Source organism: Tyto alba, unplaced genomic scaffold, assembly GCF_018691265.1.
Source record: "Tyto alba isolate M040663 unplaced genomic scaffold, T.alba_DEE_v4.0 Super-Scaffold_2, whole genome shotgun sequence".
Taxonomy (NCBI): domain Eukaryota; kingdom Metazoa; phylum Chordata; class Aves; order Strigiformes; family Tytonidae; genus Tyto; species Tyto alba.
The window spans coordinates 34,639,481-34,657,708 of record NW_024881282.1 but is presented as its reverse complement, the minus strand read 5'-3'; the positions used below and the strand labels follow the sequence as shown (position 1 = coordinate 34,657,708).

The window sequence follows — 18,228 nt, the reverse complement described above, 5'->3', positions numbered from 1 at the left end:
GCAAACAAAACAAATCTATTGACCCATTCATCCACAGGGGAAGTAGATTCATATTTCATACAAGCTATATGCATATTCAACTGTTTTAGTGTAACAAAATACACCATTTGTTGCCTTAAAATGCCCCAGAACCTAAAGAACAGTTATTGGCAAGATTGCTCCTAAAGTTGTTTGTCCTCTGACATTTTTTTTTTCCATTCCTTGCATTCCCATCTATTTTTCATGGGAAATCTGGCCTTCTAGGACCAAAACAACTAGCCATATAGGGCCAGGTAAACTGGAGGTCTTTGTTAAGATTACCAAGTTCTCACCATTACTCAAGCAGGATCCTCAAGCAGCCATAACTCATAATAATAAAGGCATGAAAATACTTTAAAGAACAAGTCGCCTTAGCATTTGACTATACAACATTCAGTCTTCTTGATGGTTTTTGGTTCAATTCTGGACACTTTCCTGCATCCAACATGCACAGAGAAGGAACCTACATGCCCAGAGATTACCTGTGATTAGTCAAACACTTTCCTTTTTCTGGTTGTAACATCTGCCAATCCATTATAACAGCCTTCAGTTCGCACTTACAAAATAAAGCAGGATCAACCCCAAGCTACAGGAAGAGGAACACAAAATTCACTAAGAACCTGCCACTTTAGACATCTAATATGTACAAGTGAATTCCCTCGAGGACAGCCACCCTCCTCCACATACAAGCAATAAAAATAATCACACAGCAGTAATTCATTAAAGAGCAATGAAAAGAATCTCTACACATGGAAAATAAACAAACTATGCAATGATCAGGCAGAACTAAAAAAGCTCTCTTTCCTCTCTCATTTGGCACCACCCCTGCATGTCTTGACTGCGATGAATACACATATGGTGACCGATCAGGCAGCTGCTGCCAAAACCAGAACAGGTAAGACTCAAACCCTTCCTGCCTCTCCCTCAGAAGGCTAATAAGATCTTGCGTGCAAGTTGAGCAGAAAGAAAAGAAACATGAGGAGTCAGCAAATACACTTTCAGGGCTCTTCCCCATCATCACTGCTGCCCCAAATTGACCAACAGGTTCAAGACTTAGAGAAGGAGTGAGTGGGAATTATTTCCTTAAGAAATCAAGATAAGTTTTCCTCTAAGACAGCCTGATCCCTTTAGCTTTAGAAAGCATTTTGAAAGCAGGTATATCCCCAAAATCAGAAATTTCTAAGCAAAGTTCATTAACAATCATGGCTCCCAAAGTCAGCTGACAACTGAGAGTACGCTAAAACACAGACTATGCTGGCCATCACTAACACTGCCCCCATATGACTTCTGTAATTTATGCTGCTATCAGCCTTAAAAAAAACTAACCAAACAATTCAGAATTGAAGGCTGAAGGCACATTTTCACACCCTGGTGTCACAAGGAGAAAGCAAGATGACCAACTCAGTTGGGGAGTTCACATACTTATACAAAATGATTCAAAATAACTGCAGGCTGATGAGCCAGCTCTGTCTTGACTGTAGGGGGGAGAAACCCAAACCTAGACTTAAGAAAGCACCTTTGCTATGTCACCCAAAAAGAAAGCTACTTAATGAAACTTGGGAATGAGGTTTGACCACGCCAATCCTTTGTATCCACAACGCAGCTGGACACAAGCTTTATGTGAAGCATCTGGCTTTTTCAAACTTACTAATCAAGTTGGCCCAGCACAAAGATCTCTGATATTTTCTCAAGCATGAGCCACTGGCACTGTTTGGGATGCAAAACCAGCCCCCTCAAATAAGGCTGTCTCCAGAGCAGAAACACAGGGCTTCACTCTCCCTAGGGCTGAGAACCATCATCCACCCCACCAAGGGGAATTCCTCTGCCCCGCTGTACCCAGGGACCTGGCAGCTGAAGACTCCATGCCCTGCTCAGCCCGGCTGCTCCCAACAGGGGTAAATCCTCAGTTCCCCTCAGGATTTACCCTACAGGAGAAGCAAAGACCAGAGAAGCACAGGCCAGGTTGGAGGGTGAGCATGCCAAACTGACTCCTAAAGTCACATAATCAAGTAACACCTAAGAAGGATGCTAAAACCCAAATGCTCATGGTCTTCTGGAACAAATCAGCAGCCACCTGGTTCAGGTAAGACTGACACCTGTCAGACCCACAGCCAAATCTCACAGCAATGCCCCACTGGGTCCTGCCGTCACAGCCCTGCTAACCTCACACCAACCACCTGCATACAACTCTAAACTGAGTCAAGAGAAGGGTCATTTGGGATATTCTTCACCTGGCACAAGGTAGCCTTGTGACCCTGGCACAAGAAGCAGGAGCATGCTCATGTCATTTGCTGTGCCATGTTGAGAAACATGAATAAAACAAACAGGAAGAAAAGGATGACTTCATGACTACAGAAGGAAGATAATAATCCTGTATAATTTTATCAGTAGGAACCGACCAGAAAGACTGACATAGAGTTCACCTATAGATCATCATTAATGATCTATTGGGAGTGAGGGGTAGATAAACAATTGAGTGCAGAAGAACCAGCCAAAGAAAGGTGGTGTTAGTACCACTGCATGAGACAAGTACAAAGCTTTATCTGCAATACCATGCAAACGCATATATGGCTGAATCATAGCTACAAGTCAGCAAGTGCAACCTCTACTCATTCCTTCCTGGCCACCACCACCTTCCACTGCTCTTCCCATTTCTCCTCTTATCCATCCCATCTGTTTTTCTTCCTCTCCTCACAGCCTCAACTTACTTTCATCACATACGCAAAGACTTGAACACAAGGAGCAGACAGAAATCCACATCACAGTAAAGGAGGGGGAGGAAACAAGGAGAACAGCAAAAGAAGATGATGTATGGCTAATAGATGGCAAAGGTAATCTCAGATGGTTATGCCTTCTACATACACAGTGGAAAGCAACTTGACTTTCCTGCCTCCAATGGAAGCAGGGGCTGTGATTACCAGTGGTGGAAGATGTGTTCCTTTCACCATATATAAGGAAGGGCATGGTTGACATGGGTTCAGGAAACACCCTAGTTCACAAGGACAAGCATCATCAGATAGGGCTGTTCAGACACTCCCCCTGTCTGAGAAGAGCCACTACAAAAGTGGAGGAAATTCCCCGAAGTTTTGTTGTAACGCCATGAAACACATGCATCTTCAGCTCAGAAGAAGGTCAAGTAACTAACTCTGCTTCTAGTTTTACTGTCAATACCACAGAGTGCAAATTGAGAAGGAATGCTTGTTACAGCTATGCACACAGGCATTACAAATATTTCACTGTTTCTCTATGAAAACAACTGCTTCAGTGACAGTAAGATTTGAAAGACAACTACGTATCAGCAGTAGTATTGAACAATGACCGGTTTTAAGATTTGCAAAGATAAATGTAAGCATGGAGAAGTAAAGAAACAGATTTAAGTTTGAACAACATTATTCCAAATAATCCAAAATTTACAGTATCAAATATGTACCTCTATCAGGGTAACTGCAGTGCATGCACTAGTTTAAGACCATACCAATGGTATTTAGTATCTTTCCATATCCATATACTCACAAGTGGAAGTTAATTAACTTTCCCAAAACAGGAAAGTTAGTTTTAATAAATTCCAGCTGACTCTTTAAAAACAGGAATTCATTGTACATCACTTTTTAGTGGCATTCTGACTGGTAGAGCATTACAGGACCCAAGCATAACCCAACAACAACATTTTGCCAGTGCTATCTACTGCATTATTTCCAGGGACTGGTATTGATCATTAATCTCTGAATTTAACTGCACAATGTTTTAAGATATCTATTGCAAGAAACTAGCATTAATTCACTGTCATCTATGCAAGAAACTCCCCTATCCACCCCAGAAACTTAGACTCAAACACAAGTCTTTACTGCTCCATTTCTCCCTCATAAATGAACATTCCTCCCTTACACTGGAATAATGTGAGCAACTATCCATTTTTTCACCTTGGTTCACCAAAGAAAAAAAGCAAAGGACCAGAACACACAACTACATTTTTAATGTATTAATGTACTTAACAGTATGGTACACTTAGTCACAGAGTCTAAACAGTATGGATACATTTACCTTTTGAATCAAACAGCTAATGAAAGTAAGGCAACCAAGAGCACTGACCTTCTATCTAAAATGTGACATTGAATACGCTAACACTAAGGAACATAAGGTGCTTCTATTTTCTATATCTAATTTTACAATTTGAGGGTGACATCATCTTCAATCTCTTCACAACTCTGAACAGAACTTTATTATTCTGAAATTTTTTATTATTTTACTTGAAGTTATGAAGATTCTGAAGAATTACATTTGTCTTTGTATTGTCACCAATTCTTCTTAACTGAGGTTAAGCTGATAAAACCAATTGTATGCATTATAATACGAAAAAACCCTGTATAGACTCAAACAGTAAGCCAAATGACAAAGAATTACTACTGCAACTCTACACATTCCAAGTAATTTCATATGTGAATGAAATACATAGCAGAGGTAGCAGTAATGCCCTAGCTAATCTGAACTGCCTTCATGTCCATTTCATTACTTGAGTAACAGAACATTTCTTGAGTCAGTGGGAGATGAAATCTAAATGACCTGAAGGCCAGGTGAACTTAGTCACTTTGTGATAGATCACTGCTATCAGAGAAATGCACACATCAACTTATATGCAAAATGCCCTCCTCCCCTGATAAGAGGCTGGGCAGTAAGACCATATCTGGGCACTCTCGACAGAACCCAGTGGAACAACAAACTGAAGGTTTTAACTAGATATAATTCCCAATAAGGAATGTTTCAAAACAGGAAACGTGATTTTTTTTCTTAACTTATTATAGAGCTTGAATTTGCTATCTGTTTAAATAATTTCAGGTAAATTAATCAAAGCTGTAAAACTATCTAGTGAAACAAAAAGCCCGAAAAAAAAGCTTAAACAATGAAAGAATCAAAGCATTACAAACAATTTCCAAAACTCTATTTTAAGAGTAATAGGCACATCTGTCCTCTTCCAAACTTGCACACAAGCACACAGAACACAAAAAGCTATTCAAGACAGCAAAACTTGTTACAATTCCTTTCCCCTCCAAACTTCTAACAGCTCCTTTCAGGCTAGACTTTCACAGCTATTTTTAAGCTGATACTGTCACCAAAGCAGGGTCCACACCCTCCTCTGACTGGCAATATCAACTTCTTTAATATGTCCCCTCCCTAATATCAGCACCAGCTTTCCAACTGATGAGTATAAATTGGAAAAGAAAACCAATTCAAATTAAAACTTTTTTTTTTTTTTATAAATGACCATGTGAGTTTCAAGCCTGTATTAGTTCCTCACAGCCTGTCACACAACTAGCACAGAGATGGCATGTGGACAGAATTGTTTCTTTTTCTGTCAGTGACTGCTTACATCATACATAAAACTACAGCATTAGATGACAGGATGTAAGCGGTAGATTATAACACAAGTTTATACCAGGTGACTCCAAATCATTTACACTGACCCTTGGGATTTCGAATCCTGAAAAGTAACATGCACAACTAGAAAAGTTGGGAACTATGTGGCTAATGTGTGAGGCAAGTCCACCACTTCATTGCCAGCCAGTGTTTTGGGAGGAGAGGAAGAAAATGCTTCAGTAACTCCACAGGACAACAGAGCAAAGCAGAAACATAACCAGTTTTGCTTTCCAAATTGACTAGCCACTTGGAGCTCATCTTTACTGTTAGAAGAGTGTAACATCCTCCCTCCCAATTAGTTAATATCACAGGAAACTTAGGCTCTTCCTCCACACAAATCTCTTCAGACAACACACACAGAGAGAATTACGGCTCTCTGTTTTCATCTACTTTTTGAGGATTTGTAGGTGGGAAAACACAAAAGCAGATGGGTGGAGAGATAAAACGGTCAGACATTACTGTTGTCAGATTTTGCTAACTCCACTGCATGAAGTGAAACACAGGCGCCCTGCCAACAACCAAACCAATTGAAGACATTCTGGAATTTCAGCCTCCATTTCAGACTGTTCTTTCTCATCCGGCAGTTTCAACTCCTTTATGAGGGCGACACCCACCATACTTACACTAAAAGTCTCAAGGTTTTTTTATCATCTATTAAAGAACTCCAAGTATTTTTAACTCGTCTGGGACTATGAATTAAAGAGCAGAAGTTACAATGTATTTGGTCTTGAACATTCCCAAAAGCACAAGATGTTCTTACTCTAGATGTAGAGCACATTTCAGAATTTAAGCAAGTGAGGAAGACAATTTAATTTTGGACATCAGCCAAAAACTTGATTTTATGTCCTTTCTTTACCCCTCCTAGACAAATGAGTTCATTACAGTGCATAACCCTGCCTTAGCTCTGATAAGTAAGGATTAAGAAGTTGCATTTCACACAAATACTCAATATGTCAATTTTTGACCTCTGAATACAGCTTTCTGAAGATCAAAGTATTTTTTTTTTTTTTACAGCCAAGAAGTAATGAGACATTATATAATCCCAATACAAAAATACTTCTAAGCAGTTACATATTTCTTTCTACTGTAAACTGCATACACATTTTCTATTGTAGCAATCAAGCTTTGCAGCAACTTTCCTATCAGGCCAAAATATCCAAAATAACAAGACCACAAGATCAAGTCATCACTAGACATATCTATATTTATATATTTTAAACCTCTGTTAGCAGCACATTGAGCTTAAGCAAACAGCTAAGATCAAAGAACTTCATAATTAATAAACATTCAATATACAATTATTTTACTTAATACATTAAGGCATAGCAAAACCATTAATACACAGCACAATTTTCATGTTTCAAATACATTTATAGACTATATTACTTATCATTCCAAACCTTTAGGCATTCCAAGATAGATCTATTCTGATATTGCAAAACACCTCGGAAAAACTTCCCTCTCATTAGCCAAGAAACACAAAATAACTACCTAAAGCAAACCAAAACACTTAAGTATTTTTTAGGCTTTTAATCAAAACACTAAAAACTTAAAATACTCAAGTGGCTCCCTACTCTAAAAAAAGCTAATTGTGCATGACAAAAATTAAATTTAGACATCTTCTTGACAATTAAACTAGTAGGTCTTCTCTCACCTTTTCAGTGACTCATGACAACAACTTTCTTCTAATCTCCTAAATTACAAAAGCATAACTATTTCCCTCCCCAGTATAAAAAAAGATTTCTTTTTCAGCTTTCTGGTTTACTCTCCTATAGACAAAGCCTGCATGAATTTTAAAACTACAAATGAGTTGGATTAACAGTCTAACCCACCTTTGTCTTTAGGTGTTTATACAAGCATACGTTTTCCACCATTAACTCAAATACTTATTTCTTAACAAGGCCAATGTATGTCTTTGCACACATAGCATATCAGTCCACTCAAACCAGTATGTGACTCTTAGCATGTGCTATAGCATAAACACTCAGCTGATCTCAGGACAACAAGTACTCTCATTAAGTGTCACACAGAAAAAAGCACCACAGAGTCCTGATGGATTCCTATCACACTTAAAATACCAGTATCACATTAGATGGGAAAATACATTTGCAGACAAAGCATAAATCCGAATAAAATACAATCAAGTTACTTTTCAGTGTTGTTGATAATCTATACTGCCACAAGATTTCTAAAATAGGCTTTTTAATCTAGAAATGGTCTTGCTTGTTGAACAAGACTCAATTTTTGCCTCCCATGACTGCCACAAATTCCATTTTAGCAGCATATAAACTATTTACCACATGATCCAGGACTCTTAAAAGAAAAAAAATCCTATTCTATAGAACCCATACTGCAGAGAAATAAATCTTACAAAAGAAAGTCAACAACAAGAAGGAAGGTAATAAAGACAAGTTTAGCTTGTCTTACCTTGTTCATGGCTCCAGGCTGCGGCCCTCTCAGTCCAGCCTGTCCTCCCATCTGTGGAGAGCCTTGTTGCAGTGTCTCAGCCAGCAAGTTACCAGCACTGCCCATTCCTGGGTTTGGGTACGGCATATTAGGTCGCCCTCTGCCTGCTCCAATTGAACCGTTCATGACTTGCCCCTGCATCATCCCCTGTCCGTTGCCTGCTGTCAACATCCCAGGATTCATGCCAGCATTCATCCCTGCATTCATTCCCATGCCAGGCTGGTTAACTGGACTGTTTACTGTTGGCATCATTCCTGCTGTGGATTGGGCTGAAGGACCCTGGTTTGATCCACTTGCACCCATTGCCATATTGGGAGAAGTCAACCCAGCCTGTGCCATGGGGCTTTTCACCATGCTGTTTAACATTCCCATTCCAGGACTATTTTGTTGGGTTTGACTGGCCATGCCCTGGCCAGGGCCACCAACCCCCATATTGAGATTTGGGGAGCTACCAGCCCTTAAAAGTTCAGACAGCTGCTTGTGTTTAGAGGCAGCATCTTGCGCCAGGCCAAGGCTGGTCTGCAGCTGATTGATGTCACCACCATTGGTGAGTCCCAGTTCTGTGGAGTTGATCAGTTCATCTGGCAAGTCATGTTCCAGATCAAAGAGTGATCCAAAATCTGAAAAACAAAAAAAGCAAACAAATTTTATGAGGTCAGAACAATCAGTAGTGTCTTGAAGAAACTAACGAACAAGATTTTTCTTTTTTTTTTTTTTTTTTCCCTTTCTTTTTAATTTCAAGTAACTAGCAAAACTTCACTTTCTATGTTCTAGCAAAATTCTCATACCAGTCGTTACCGAAAACTATTCCATCTGTCACGATAAAAGCAATTTCTAAACTTTACGGAGTCTAAACTTGAGAAGATCATTCTATTTCACTCTCTTACAACAGTTTCTGTTGAAAGATCACTGGGTATCTCAGACTACGATCTCAACTTGAGAAATTTGACAAGGAAGGACAGAAAAAAAAAGAATTAGAAAAATCCCAGAGTTAGTCAATGGAATTAGACAACAATTAATACAAAGAATTAAGAAGCTCATGGAAAGCACTGTCTTTCATATTTAACTTTCACTGAACTCTGTCACTTTTGGAACAGACATAACTAATATAGTAATATAGTTTAGTATTAAAATTTAACTAATTAAAAAAATAATAGAGGTTTGGTTGTGGAGTTTTGGCTTGTGTTTTTTGTTGTTGTTGTTTTGTTTGTTTTTGGGGGGGATTTTGTTGTTGGGTGTTTTGTTGTGAGTTTTTTTTGTGCAAGATTCCATTGACCTTCACTGGACAGCCAGTATCTTCCCACAATGAACACAGTCCGAAAAAGAAGAAAAAAAAAAAAAAAAAATCATCAAAAGTAACCCTTCTGGCCATGAAACTGAAGAAACAATAGGATGAAAAATTCAAATTCGCATCTCAAGAACGCATGCAAAGCAATCCCCAAGGTAACCAAATGGAGAAAGGTTACTATTTGGGATAAATAGATACAAGAACATTACACAGTACCCAGAACCAATTCGCTCAAGAAAATAACTTAAGTTCTTATGTCTGCAGAAGCAGCATGCACCTTGATCTGTATATTTACTCTATGGTAGTTGAAACAAAAATAACCTAGAAAGTTTATGGCTAAAAGCTAAGCCACATAGCTATGCCATAGCTAGGCTGTAAAGCTTAGTATTTGGAAATCTGAAAATACCTAGCAAAGGAGGGTTTTTTCAGCCTTTAACTATTGGAACATTTCAGCACCACTTCTGTCAGAAAGGTCATTTCATGGATGTTCTGTAGGAGGTATTGCACTGCATTTGCAAAAACTTCAGATCTAGGCAATGACCTAAAATGCCACTCATTATCTCAGCAACTGCATTTGAAAGGAAATGCCAGTTACACTGAATTCTAGAGAAGCTGACAAGATGACTTGGTCCAAATATTAATGGAAAAAGACTACAGTTGAACAGCACCTAAGTCAGAAAAGCTCATCAGCATTCAAAATCTGTTCAAAATGTTTCAGATGATACCATACCCAAACTGCCAAACTCCAGTACTAACAGAGTTTTTACAACTTCGCAACTGTTATCACAGATAAGATCATGACTTAAGAATTCTAAAAATATGGTATGAGGTTGGCAAGAATGCAGGTATACCACAACAGAGGAGATTTTATAACTCCATTTATATATTCTTCATTACTGCAAAGCGCCAGAGACAGAATGAAAATTTCCACTAAAGAACTAGGTTTTAAACTATTAAAATCAGTCAGCCCATTCTTCATTAGTGTAAATCTCATGCTAGAAGTTATGCTTTGCAACACATACTAAGGACTGATCTTTCATTTGCATCACAGCATGACTGAAGGGAAAATCAGAAGAATAAAGCTTTGTCCAAGTTCTCCTCCATTTAAAATGATGGATTTAGAATTTTGTGTCAGCAGACTTATCTCAAATCACACACAAAAAACCTTAAGAATGCTCAGTTAGCATATTGATGCACATGGGAAGTGTTACAGTGGAAGTGACAGCAAGGAAATGGAGAAAGCAATCAAATAAATACGTGACAGTTTAAAACAGCTTCAACAGGCATCTTAAGATGCTTGTTAAGATATCTTTAAGAGGCAAACATTGAAGCCAGAAAACACTCTGGCTAATGACCTGACAAACAGCCCACGAGTAAGGAAGGAGTGGAAAATACAATCGGTAATTCACATGTTAGTCTGCTGTCCAGAAAAAAGAAAAAAATCTCCTTAATGATGAGCAAACGAAACTTGAAAACAAAAGTGAAGTGTCTGGGAAGAACTCGAGCCAGCACAAACTCTGTACCTACAACATAAACATAAGGGCAGCACACAGCAACCTCCCATCTGCAAATTGGGAAACAATTGTTGAGGCGAAGAGGCCCACACAGCTCAAAGGCCAGTTTTGTGACTGACTTGCTGTGGAAAGAACCTCTGCTCTTGAACAGACACAGCTTCCAGGACAAAAATCCCCACTTCATCTTCCTTGATATCAGACCACTGTATATTAAGTCTTTCACAAAACCACCTGGAAAGTGATCAGTAAATGTCTAAATACAAAATACTACTTAGTTTTTCAAACCAACACAAAATATTTTCTCAGAAAGACCCATTTGATTTATTTTATATATAACACTTCAACGGGGCAGTGCAATTCTTTTGAGACACAAAAGATTTGCTAATTTTTCTTCACAATAAAATATTAATCTGCTTCTCTGAAGACATCATTCTTTTTGAAATTCCCCCCATCATAAATGGGATGATAATTCCACCTTTAAGGCTTCCTTGCGCATATGCAACTGAAGTATCCAGGTACAAACTCCCTGAGCTCCTTGCCCTGGTCACTCTGTGCAACCCATAGTAGGAAAGAAAAATGTCATAAAAACTCAAAGTGTTTTTAATTCTTTTTATTCATGTCTCAAAACACAACAAATCAACAGCTACATTAAAAAAAAAAAATCAAAACTCCTAAATGATTGTGAGATAATCCCAATCAGACTAGTTCTTTACATCAAAAAATGTAAACTGTACTTCCCATATAAGACTAACTTGTTAGGATATTTATTTAATCCTAGAGAACACACAACAGAAGATTCATCATAAAAAGAATACTATCAGCTACAAGACAAAATCTTAAGTAGTAAATACCAACAAGGCAATATTCTGATATGAGCGTGCTCTTTTTGTAAGCCTTCTTCAGCCACCAGATCAACAACAAAACTAGAGAAACTTTCAGTTGTCTAGTCAACTATGAAAATTACATTTTTAGCCAACTGCAGGGAGACAGAATTTTTCAAATACAGGACAAACACAAGCAGTCTCAAAAGACCATAAAGATAAGACTGTATATCTAGCAACACTGCAATCCATTTCACTGTCTTTTACATATAATAGATATCCTAAAGCCCACTGTAGCAAGTTCTATCTGTGACCAATACAAAACTTGACAAGGCTGGGCCAGACAGCTCATAGACTACATTAAAATAATGGCATATACACTTACATGAGAGCCAAAGGCATAGCTTAAGACAATGGTGATAAATATCCAGAGAGCTGATTGACTTTCCAGTATGCTGAGTCCACTGCTAGCCCTGCAATCTGTTTCATTAAGGATATACATGAAGATTTCTTACTAACAAAGTAAATTTGTGGGAAGGCAAAGGAGGCAGTTTAGTCCTGCAAAGGTTTGTCTACCTGATTTGTAATTCCTAGAGATCTTAGGGTATAATCAGACACAGAAAAATTGGGATGTAACAGAACAGACGGTATCTGGCTTAAGAGCTGAAAAACATCCAGTAATGTTCAGGCAGTAAGTGGTAGAGCTAAATCTTGGTCTCAATAGAGTGGCACAGAGTGATTCCACATTATGTTAATTATGGCATTATTAGTGTATTTCTTTCCATAGGTAACATGAAGATATAGAATGGATTGCTACTGCCACCTAAGATTCAAAGGAAAGATAAGGAAAGTACCTAAGTAGGTAAGCAGAAAGTCTTAACATGAGGTAGTCACAACATGAAAAGGCATTTAATAATTCCTTTTAGGAACTGTACCACTATCGAACACTTAAGCAAGTTTTTGTTTTGGGCTTTTTTTTTTTTTTTTTTTTTTAAAGAAAATGGCCTGACTTGCTCTGGCTACATTAGATCTGTAGTGAGAAAGTGGGTCAGAAAAGACAGTAGATGGAGGAGGTCTGTTTCCTTCTGTCCAGTTACGACTGGATTAAGTAATATGAAATGTACCCTAAACTGAGAGAAAGCAACTTCAAAAATCAGTATGCTAACTTGTGTTGCATACTATGAACTATTTTCTTAATTTTAGACCCTACTAAGAAGTATGAGTTTGATAGTGTCTGATCTGCAAGATGCAAGGCAACTACTGGCCTGGGATAAAAACCCACCTGGCATCAAAATGGACTTTAAACTAGGAGATTCAGAGTGTGCAATCAAAATCTTTAAGTCAATAAGGCACTGGTGCCTTATCAACTGATCAATTTTCAAATGAGTTACAAAGTATTTATTTCAAGCTAGTTTTACTGCAAGAGCACCTGGCAGCACCACTGATTTAACAGTTCCCAAAGCATGCAAAGCAAGGTAGAGAGATCTGACAACGCTTACAACACGAGGAAAATATGTCCATACTAACTGCTTAACAAAGAAATAAACATGTGGGTTCAGGTGGCACCCCCTAGTTTCTTTTGCATGGTTTCTAGCCTACAGTCATGATTCGGTTTCTCATCTCTGGATTAAGACAACAGACCTCTATTCACCTTTCAGAATAAAACAGGCATTTCTACCAATATGGAGATTATCTGGTTCCAGCAAATAGGCTGCAGTGAATGACGCTCGCTTTCTGAGAACTTGCCCACATGCTACAGAATAGCACGAACGCTTTACTCTCACATGTACTATACCCTCAGACTCAAGACCTTTAAGCATTCAGTCTCGAAGAAGAGTTGGTGTATTTGAAGAAACAAACAACATCATGTGCGAACAGTGACGCCTGAAGAACCCTTCATGCTAAACATGTAAGACAATTTACTGCAATGCTTAGCCTCGCTGCTGATCTTAGAGGTGAAAGCCTTTACAGTTCCTGTCCCTGCATCCCATTTATTATATTATATTCTGAACACAGACATATCGAATTAGAAAGCTGCTGACCAGTCACCTTTTTGCACAAATGTTTCAGGGCTCCAGAAACCTATCAGTGGATCAAATTATGTCACAGTCGTTAGATTCACAATGAAACAAGTGGACAAGGCTTAATACAGGACACTGAATACAAAGCATGCATGTGACAGGGTTGACAAGAGCCACGGATGATGTTGGACTACACAGAAAACATGATACCTTTGCTGCACTTTCAGACAAAGAGTAACAATAAGCTGCTGAGGTCAGTATCTTCCCTGCATGGTGTCATGAAAGCTATCCAGGAATCAAACAGGGCCTAGATGTAACAGAGGAATTGCCCAGAGAATACAACCAGTATTTCAGAGAAACCAACCATTCAAGCTTGCAGTCAAGCACCAGCGTTACAGGCCCTAAAAATGTATTGTCTGAAAAGCCCTTAAAAAAGAGAAAAAAAGCCAGAACTCAAAATAAAAATAAAAGAGGCAGAACAAAATAAGGAGACGTATTCTCACAGACAATTCTCAGGTATGAAAATGCAGAAACAAAGGTGAAGCACAGACTTGAAACAAAGTGCTAATAAAGAAAGTCATCAATTCTCAAGGCCTCTACAGTGGCAGAAAACGAAGCTAGACATGTTCAGACAGTTTTATAATGGGAAAAAATAACATGTCTAAGAAGCAAGCAAAAACTTTAAGATTCCTACCAAGTGGGTGTGAGAGAATTTTGCTATACAGCATTCTGGAGATCAGATTTATTCTTACCATTAAAGCCCATTAAGGAGAAGGCTTTTCACGTAGATCCTCTATGAAGCCACAATTACCCAACGGTAAATGTCAAACCATTTTGTCTTAACTTAAAATGTAGAGTTAAATCTACTAATTTGATGCACAATAAAAGGCCAAAAAGTCAACGTCAGCCCAAAATATTAAGGTCCAGATTCATCATTGCAACTACTGCTTCCAAAATGGTAAGACATCCCTCCCTATATAACCCTAATCATCACTCACTCCCAAAGTGGAAGTGTGATACAGAGGTCTTCACCATTGCTTACACAACAGCAGCTGAGAACTCTTATTCTGTATTAAGCTATTTGGGTAACAAAGTCTGCAGCATTAGCCTTTGATACTAATTCTGTTCCCTGCAAGAAACTGGGGAAGCGCTGACTCCTTCCTTCCCTGCTAACCTGAAAAAGACCTGAATTTGTTCAGGTCAATTTACCAAGAAACTTGATAATTTGAAGTAAGACTGCAAACAATACAAGCAGAACACGCTTCTAAAAACGACACACTCAGAACCCCTAGAAGACCACAAACAGACAAAACATGGTAGCACATCATGGTAGTACACAGTTTAAAAAAATACGTGCCTGAAAAACAAGCAAACATTTGTTGGTCAAAGTCCAATCCACCATCTAGAATGCACATGATTTCACTATTAGTTGTAACAACCAGGTATAAACACAAGTATTTCACAAGCATAAACAAAAATAAAATCATTCCTAAGAAGCAACTTCTGATGCAACATCTACTGAAGTCCTAAAATTAGGACCTCTCTCAATTTTTTAAGATATCCTAATTCCTATTCAAACACTGGTGTCAAACACATCAACTCTTGCTTAAGGAAAAAAGTCTCAATCTCGCAAAGTCTCAATAATCTGCAAGTTTAAGTCATGGTTGTCCCAAACTAGTATCAACAGAAATGCCAAGTTTAGTAGACCCTGGGTTTTTTTGCAGCTTCAGAAGAAAATTGTACTCATAACAAACAGTTTTCATTTTCATGATCATATTCAAAGTTCTTCAAAACGCAGTATTTAGAGATACAGATGACAGCAGGTGTTTCAGTTACCACTGAAAATCATAGTACAAATTCAATGTATGATTCTGGAATACAGAATCATAGCCGTTCTAGGGAAACAGACCTGGTGTAATCATAAAGAGAACACTGGGTGCAAGAATCAAGATAGGGTATGTTTAATGTTTTAACATTACTTAAGGTGGAATTTCAGAGACTTGCCTGTTCATGCTGCTACCTAACACAGTGCAAAGGTGCTAGTCTTGCGATCACTGATGTTCCAAAGAAGATGAAGTTTTAATATTTTAATTCCCAAATGCTGGAGTCACACAGTTAATTTCCTTGTGAACATGTTGCTATTTGCATGAATTTCACTGGGTTACCTTTAACTTTAGTGAAAAGGCTCTAAATTAGTATTCTTATTCCCAAGACCCTCCTGTGTATGCCACTGAAATTCCCATAAGACCACCTTAAGTTACCTACTGTTGGTCTGTGGTATTGTTAAATATTAAGAATGGCATTTCAGTTGGGAGTCTGATAAATTGTGGACCACCAGGCACACATCTGCTAAGAGGAGCCTTGCTGGTCTGCTATTATGAGCAAAAACACAGTGAATCAGTTTCATTTTAGAGGTGATTACAAATCACTTTCAAGACAAGAGTAAAGTTGACTTCATTGTCAAGTTAAGGACAACTTTGAAATGATGCAATCTGCATATACAATTACCAAAAAGTCAAGCCAGTTTTCTGAGTATTTCTGACTTAAGTTCATTCAACCTTACTCCTGAGTAAAACCAAAAAGCAATGCTGAATTTATCTACACAAAAACATACAAGTAAACAGAAGTCAGAAGATCAGAATTCTTTATCTTGAACAAGTAATTCTCCAGAACTCCTGGAATTATATTCAAAAATACGTAAAAGGCAGTTCAGCTTCAGCAGAATTTGTACTGAGCAAACCATACACCAGCATTTCACCTTTTTTTTTTTAATTACAATTCTAAAAGAGAAAAAAAAACACCTGAGAATTAGATTATTTTAGTTCATTAACACCATAAGAGTATGTTGTAATAGGGATTATCTATCCACTTGTATTTGGGAAGTTCTACAAAGCAAGAAACAGTAAATCATGATTCTGCAGGTAAACAGGTATAGTACAAAACCCTACTTACATTTCTTATGGAGATGCAACAAAAAGTGCAGTACAGAAGCATTTTGCACAATCAAATGGAAAAAAGCAATTATCTATCCCTGCCCCAGCTCACAATCACCAATAAAATAAAATAATCTGCACTGTTCCCGAAGGTCCTGTACCTAACTTGCACTTTTTAATGAAAATCCTAGTTTGGACCATAATTTCATCCTCTCCTTCCCGTAAACACACCTGACATTGTCAACTAAACCACAAGTTACTATGATTTGAGTTCATCAGAATTCAACACCCCTTTTTCTGATTTTCTTCAAAAAAGTTTTGGAAGAAATGCATGAAGAATATAGCACGTCAAGTTTTTAAGAGAACTTAAAATACATTCATATGGTGATCATTTTAAGGAAACTTTTGCTATTTAGGAAGATAACAAAATCATGTTGTCAGAGACATCACTTACTGCTCACGGAGAGGATTTCCGTGAATTGCCCTAGCTCAAGTTCTACTTGAAGTTCTACAGACTCAATGTAACCACTGAAATTTTTTGACAGTGCACACTGACATATGCAGAGACAGATGTATTTTACTTGAGCCTGCTGCTACAGTTTAAGTAAAGACAGAAAAGCCAAATCCTTGGAGACAGGTGTGCATTGTTTATCTGTCAGTGAAATCTACACAGCAAAATTACTCCATTTGTCAAATAATAAATCTAAATTACTTTTGGCCAAGGCCTCACAGAAGGGACACTAGTTCAGGTGATGAGAAAGGTTAAAGTATCATTACATTTTTGGAACAACCAGGGAAAGGCTGCTCCTGCTACAGCAGCTAAGCAAGACACTGAGGTGACACTCTGGAGATAAAGAAACAGTCTACAGAGAAAATGCAAAATACACACTAAAGCATACAAAATTTAAATCTAATAATAAAGAAAGTTTCTCCAAGTTGTAAAGGTACAAGAAACCAGAATTCCTACAGAAGTTCAGTGTTTATCCCCACTACCTTATGAAACCTACATCCCTAAAAACGTACACTGAACTCCAGCATTCACTAGACACTTCCCAGATAAACTTTGGGTTTTTTGCAAATACACAACTGACCGATAGCCTGAACTAAAAGATTTTCTTTAAAAAGTTACTAAGCACCATATGAATGATCGGTTTACTTTTTTTTCTGCCACACAAACATCCACCACTGCAATACTAGATTCACAGTATATAAAAAAAAAAAAGTGTCTCTCAACAAGAAGGGATAAAAAATATTTAACTGATGGCTGTAAGTTAAATGTAGCTAATGATTTGGTCTTAAACATTACTCAGAAAACAGATTTGTTAAAAGTATTTAAGAGTAGTATATGCAAACACTATGAAAAAAAATAATCATAGCTGTCTGAAAACAGAATTGAAAACTCTGCGTATACCTCTGGAAAAAGCAATGAGACAAGATTAATATGGTTCATTTTGAGCAAAGAAACATCCTGATACATTTGTAACAAATGAAAGATGAGTATCAGTCAAAATTGCAGTAGTCCAGGCAAGAAGTTTTGTTAGAAGTCTTAAAACCTTTGATGTAAGGGACAGTAAAGTTTTAAAGGTCAGAAGTAGTTCCTAAAAATAAAATAAAATAAAATGGCACATATGAACTTTACAAAAAATGGGTACTGAAAGGGAGGTTGAAGATGTTCTTTTACTCAGAAAAATGTTAGTTTTGGATATATTAAACTGAAGGATGTTAAGGTACATACCACAATTATGTACACTGATT

The 18,228-nt window shown here is 37.8% G+C and overlaps 1 protein-coding gene across 1 annotated transcript in view; it reads right to left on the bottom strand.

Annotated features, from left to right (window-relative positions):
- The window catches only part of EP300 (E1A binding protein p300), a 63,433-nt gene that overhangs the window by 40,793 nt on the left and 4,412 nt on the right, over nucleotides 1-18,228 (bottom strand). Inside the window, exon 2 of the mRNA XM_032996714.2 lies at nucleotides 7,858-8,516. Within this exon, the coding sequence (XP_032852605.1) occupies nucleotides 7,858-8,516 (659 nt within the window). The remainder of the gene's footprint in view (nucleotides 1-7,857; nucleotides 8,517-18,228) is intronic.